The 6284-nt window shown below is 49.9% G+C and overlaps 1 protein-coding gene across 1 annotated transcript; it reads right to left on the minus strand.

Moving 5' to 3' along the window:
- Positions 1-418: 418 nt before the first annotated feature.
- Positions 419-4595, minus strand: USP49 (ubiquitin specific peptidase 49). Its single transcript, XM_054397894.1, has 5 exons — positions 3210-4595; positions 2817-3021; positions 2190-2298; positions 1410-1615; positions 419-609 (listed from the first exon to the last, which is right to left on the minus strand). Exons 1-5 carry the CDS (start codon positions 4590-4592, stop codon positions 419-421), a joined length of 2094 nt encoding a protein of 697 aa, XP_054253869.1. The 5' UTR covers positions 4593-4595.
- Positions 4596-6284: the final 1689 nt, after the last annotated feature.

Raw genomic sequence — 6284 nt, forward strand, 5'->3', positions numbered from 1 at the left:
TGACTGTGTGACTCAAAGCCTGGAAACCTGAGTGGCAATTAAAGGGGAGGGGACTGTACCTGTTCCTTCTGGATTTTTATCAGCATTATTAGGTACAGAAGGGTTTTTTGAAGCTTCTGTTTCCTGGTTGTGCTCATTTGTTACACTCCTTTTTGCTATCAGATGAGGGACTACAGAGCATCAAACTCTCTCCTTGCATTTTGTCAGCAGAACTCCACCACAAGATGCTTTCAGGACACGACTCTGCCTCCAGTCTTGTATCTCAGAACTGCCCAGCTCCAGATGCTTTTCCACACCCTGGCTGGCAACCATGATGCTCTGATCCTCTTCCTGCAACCAGCCTTCGTTGTTTTTTTCCTACAAAGAGGAAAGATGGAAATGCCAATGGGTTTAAAAACTGAGTCACAGAGCTCCCCCATCATGGCAACGTCAGTCTCCTGTCCTTGTCACTGGGTTTGGATGGCACCTGAGCTTGGAGTTGTTTTTCTGAGATTCTTGCTTTGTCCTGCACTGTTCTTTGAGTGTAAAAAAGAATGTAGGCCTGGGTTTTGCACACCTCCTCCACGCTACATACATTCAGTTTGGAGTCGTTGCAGTGGACCCAAAAACCTAGGAAAGCAGAGGGAGAAAGGGGCATTAGAATGGGAGACAGAATTCCTTCTGGATGCAGGCTGGAACTGTTCATAGCAAACATCCACAGAGGAAATGGGTAATGGAGGAGAAAAGGCAGCAACTCTTATCTCTTCCCCTACAGATGCTTTGGGATGGATTTTAAAACCATTTTGATGGTTTCTGTGCTGTTACCACAGTTTAGAAAAAATCCAACTGATAAATTAACCAATTGTATTGGATAGCCTAAAAACTCAGGGAACTAAAAGAAAAAAAAATCCCTGGGGACAGCCAATTTGTACCTCTTTCTCCACAAGTCAGAAGGCAGAGTCAATACTAATTCAGCTACAGAAAAGAGACTGCTGGAAACTCACAAAAACCCTGCGGATGTTATTCATGAATAGTTCCTGTCCAGTTTCAAAACACTTTCTGTTTATCTCATCATCCCAAGGATACTGAGAAAAGAAACCCAGCTGGAGCAGCTCCACAGAGTTCCAGCTCTAGAGAAAATGAAGCATTCATGCCTGTTAACAGCAGCAATCAAAAGGCAGCCCAAAGGACCACGAAGCAAAGAGCAGCAATCTGTGGCTTTATGCAAAGGCAAGAAAAAAAAAAATATAACCAGAACCAAACCAAGTCAAAGATGCTCCTGGCAAAACATTCTGGGAAACAAACCACTGAATGCCAGGAAATTTGATTTCCAACACCTCTGATCACCAAAGCTTTACCAACCCATTCCGGCTATGGCATAAAACCCGAGTTGCTTGCATTATGCTTCCCCCAGAACAAGGCACACGCACCTCCCTCTGTGTTGTAGCAATATGCTGTGTAGTGTCCTGAGCCAAACCCTTTCCCGTGATGCATCACCACAGCGGAGAGGTCATAGACAAAGGTCTCTTTGTCAAGAGAGGAGAGAGAGTCCCTGCAGCAGTAAGGTTCCATGTTTAATACCTGGTCAAAGAGGACATGGACCCCAATCTTCTCACGGTGATTGCGTTCAGACCACCTGCAAACACAAGGGCAGGAATCAAAGACTCAGGCTCCTGCTTCCCGGCACAGCAGCAGCCACTGCTCAGTGGCTTGGAGGAGCTTTTGGGGTCAAGTTGGCATCACAGAAGTTTTTCACACAGATTGCCCTCAAAGGTCATCTTGTCCAACCCCCCTGCAGTCAGCAGGGACACCTCCAGCTACAGCAGGCTGCCCAATCAAGTCTGATCTTGAATGTCTCCAGGGATGAAGCCTCAACCACATCCCTGGGCAACCTGTTCCATTGTCCCACCACCCTCATTGTGCAGAACTTCCTCCTGATGTTCAACTTACATCTCCCCTGCTAAAGTAGGTTGCTCACAGCCCCAAACAACCTGACCTGGAATGGTTCCAGGGATGGGGCATCTCCCACCTCTCTGGGCAACCTGGGCCAGGCTCTCACCATGCTCAGTATAAAACATCTCTTCCTTAGGCCACCTGAGACTGGGGAGAATGCATTACCCTGAGAGAAGCTGCAGATCCACACTGGCCACTTCCTTCCAAAGACCAGAGGTAGGTCACTTCCCTGCCACCATGAAGTGTGCCTCACTCACCTGAATCGTTTAAGGTGCAGCCGGAGGACCTGAGGTAGTCTGTAGATCATTAACTGCTTCTTAGCTTCACTCAGAACAAGAGGTTTAGGAGAAGACTTTCGCCGTTTGCCTACCAAAAAACAACGAATGAAAAAGTAAGGCAAAGCTGGCAGGGTTCAATTAATTTTCAGCAGGATTACAGAGCACATTCTGAACTCTTTGCCCCCAGCATCCCAGCTCCTGTGCAGTCAGGATGGACACACAGGCAAACATCCCTTACAAATTCATTCCCAGAGGAGGAACTTCTCTAGGATCCAAACTCAGCCCTTTAAAAATACTTCAAACACCTTTCCACTTTGTGAACAGAATCACACAATCAGATGGCACGTTGGAGCTGCTCATGCTGACATTTTGCTCTGAGGTGAGCTTTAAAGTTTTCCTTGGGCCTAACACATTCTGTGATTCTAGGATTCAAAGTAGTGCCCAAAGCAGCAGAAACTACCAAGAGGAGGAAGCAACCAGCATGAGGAGCAAGGAAGACAGAGCTGTCCTGGACACACAGCCACACAGAACATGCAGCAGAAGGCTCTCGGTCACTAAACCAGGCAGTGCTGCTAGGAGCAGAGCCAGCAGCAGCAGCTGACTTACTGTTGCACTGGTCACAGGCATAGATCCTCCCCTCCAGAGCTTCAGTCTCGGTGAACTTGGCCAACATTTCTGTCAGCATGCACTCTGTCTGGTTCACTGGGATGATCCCTTTCTCCATGGAGTGATAGCGCTCAGGGAATTCCAGGGAAAGATCCCAGAAGGGCTCAACCGTGTTGGATTTGTAGTTGCAGGTTATGCAAGTGACCTGGGAAGGAAATGTGTATCCACAAATCAAGTTATGGACAGGCACAGCTCCAGACTGGCATTTGCAGCCACATCCACAAAGCAAGTCCTGCTAGAGCAGGTTGCTCACAGCCCCAACCAACCTGACCTGGAACGGTTCCAGGGATGGGGCAGCTCCCACCTCTCTGGGCAACCTGGGCCAGTGCATACCTGACTAAGCAACTGCCCGTGAAAAATGGTGTTCACCACCTTCAGGACCTGCTTGGTGAGCTTCCTCTGTGAGAAAGGGATGAGGATCCTGCGCTTTGTTCCTTCCGACTCCAGCTCCTGCTGTACTTTATCCAACAGCTCGCAGAGGAATTCCTGAGCGTCCTGCTGGTCGTAACCTCGGAACGCCGGGATCAGGCTCCACACAGAGTGCAGCATGGCAAACGGGGACACCAGGGCCCACTTGCCAGACCACATCACTCTGAAGAGGGTGTGCAGTTCGTGACAGAGGGAGATGTGCTTCGAACTCGGTTCCTTGGGTTGTATCAGTTCCAAGCTCCTGCTTATGGAGGAGCCACCATTCAAGCCAGCTGGCAAGCCCTGCATGCCATAGGATCCCACTCTGTCAGCCTTCCCTGACTCGTTAGCAGCAGACCCATTTGCCAGTTTGCTGGGCATCCTGGACCTCCCATTCACAGTTTTGGCTAAGAGTTCTTCTGTTTCACAGAGATCAAGTGTCAAAAAACATTCTCTAAACTTCTGGAGGTGGCTGAGCACTTGCAGGATGGAATTCATGTAACAGGTGTTGCCCAGGTTCCTCAGCCCTGTTACCCCGGGGGTCATCAGAGGCTTGCGCCGGATGGAATAGAACTGCCTGAACCTGCTGCTCTGCATCTGCCTTGAGGTAGGGGAAGCGGTGGCCACCTCCCTGAATTTCCTTGGAATCAAGTTCTCTCTGTGCATGTGAGACAACAGCCTGGCACTCTTCCTCGGGGGAGTGTTTGCCAGCTCCTCCAGGAGCTGTCTCTTCATCTCCTGCCGCCGCTGCCTGGCTGCCTCCTTCTTTTTCTCCAACTCTTCCATTTGCCTCTTCTCCTTCAACTTGAGCTGGCCCCTGGAGCTCTTATCAAACCAGGTCCGCAGCGCCTTAGCGAGCAAGGACTGGCGCCGGTGCCAGAGAGCTGTGAGCATCTGAGACTGTCCCTGAGGGCTCCTTTGATGGCTGCAGACCTCCTCTCCCAAAGCCATGGATCGCAAGGTTCTGCCGCTTCTCGTGGCTGGGTGATGCTTTTGACTTTTAATCGCTGACAGAGAACTCCTCAGCAGCTTCAAATCCCCCTCCGGGTTGTCATTCAAGACATAGTCCTCACACAGGTAGCAGAAGACGTAGAGGTCGTTCACTTCCATGGCCAAGGGGTGCTTGGTCTCCTCAAAGTGTTTCAGTGCATGCTCCTCGATGTACCTCCCGCAGGCCACGTGGGAGCACTTCAGACAGGCCCAGATGGATTCGGTTGTCTGGCAGTCCACACAGTGCCACTTCTGGGGGTTCAGGATAGAGTGGTCCTGGGCGAGTCGTAGCCGCCCAACATGTTTGCATCTATCCATGTCTTACAGAAGTCTTCGCTGCTCTGACCTGTGGAAGGCAAAAAAACCCAAACAAACAAAGAGAAGGATCTCAGAGCTGCTGGATGTACCTAAAGTCATCTCCTGTGCACCAGCTGCAGGCATATAAAATGTCCTGGAATCACAGAATGAATCAATAAGGCTGGAAAAGACCTTTAAGATCATTGAGTCCAACCATAACCCAACTACCATGACCGCTAAACCACGTCCTGAAGCATCACACCTACATCTTCTTGAACACTTCCAGGGATGGTGACTCCACCACCTCCCTGGGCAGCCTGTTCCAACCCCTCACCACTCTCTCGGTAGAGAAGTTTTTCCTAATGTCCAATCTAAACCCCCCCCGGCACAACTCAAACCCATTTCCTCTCATCCTGTCGCTGGTTACTTAGGAGAAGAGTCCAATGCTGCATCTTGTCAATCCCAACTGCAGTCTTCCTTCGACCAACAACATTATTTCTGCAGCAGGTTTTCACCAAAGCAGTTTTTAGCACTAGCAGAAGATATTGGATTGACAAGGTCTGTAGAATCCAACTGTCTATCTGTCTGCTACAGACAGCCCAGGCAGCTGCCAGCATGGCCTTGCTCAGCCTGACTGGCTCACTTCCAAGGAGAAAAAGATGAATTCAGTCCAGACAGACATTTGATCTTTAGCTGCCCTCCCAAAATTGATACATACAAAATGAATTTGGAATTGGAATGCGTGTCACAAGGAACTGCTCTGAGATTAGCAGCTTCTCACAGAAGCCACAAAAACAGCAGATAATTGTCATAAGCAGAGTGTTTGCAAGCCTGTGGCCTTTATGTCCTACCCTCCAACTCACTGGTTTCTCACAGCCTCCCAAACTGAGAAGGGAGGGATTCTTCTACGTGGTGCCCTGCAACAGGACAAGAGGCAATGGGCACAACTCGGAACTCAGGAGGTTCCATCTGAACAGGAGCAGAAACTTCTCTGCAGGGAGGGTGTTGGAGGCCTGGAGCAGGCTGACCAGAGAGGTTATGGAGTCTCCTTCTCTGGAGAGCTTCCAACCTCCCCTGGCCATTGTGATCCTGGGCAAGCTGCTGTGGGTGCCCTGCTGGAGCAGGGGCTTGGACTGGATGATCTCCAGAGATCCCTTCCAACCACACCACACCGGGATTGTGGGATACATTTCAATGCCTAAACAAATCAGCAGGTGACAAGTGAAATGTGCAACAGCAGGTTGCAGTAAATGTGGAGGAAGATCTGCACCTACCTATGTGACTATTGGTTTAGCACCAGCTTTGGAAGAGTTAGAGAATGGTTGGACTTGATGATCTGAAACAGCCCAAACAATTCTGTGATTCTATAATTCTATGTTTGCACAAGCAGACATCAACAGCAAAAGCAACTGATTTCCAAAATCACTACAGTGGGAGTGAGGAGAAATCAAAGCAGGGCTACTAGAACTGGAAAGCAGGGAGAGCTTTCAGTGTGCCCAGCTGCTCTGCAGCAGATACAAAGAGCAGCAGTGAAACCCAGAGTGCTGTGCCTGCCCTTACACAGTTCCCTCCAACGCCCTAGAAAGGGATCAGGGCACTGAGACACAGCCCAGCCCCTCCCCTTGCTCACACGTGCTACTCACGGAGTCATCTCTGAACATCCTCTCCTCCTCCATGCAGCACCCAGGGCCCGGCACAGCCCCATTTCAGCCA

The sequence above is a fragment of the Indicator indicator genome, chromosome Z (genome assembly GCF_027791375.1).
Source record: "Indicator indicator isolate 239-I01 chromosome Z, UM_Iind_1.1, whole genome shotgun sequence".
NCBI classification, from domain to species: domain Eukaryota; kingdom Metazoa; phylum Chordata; class Aves; order Piciformes; family Indicatoridae; genus Indicator; species Indicator indicator.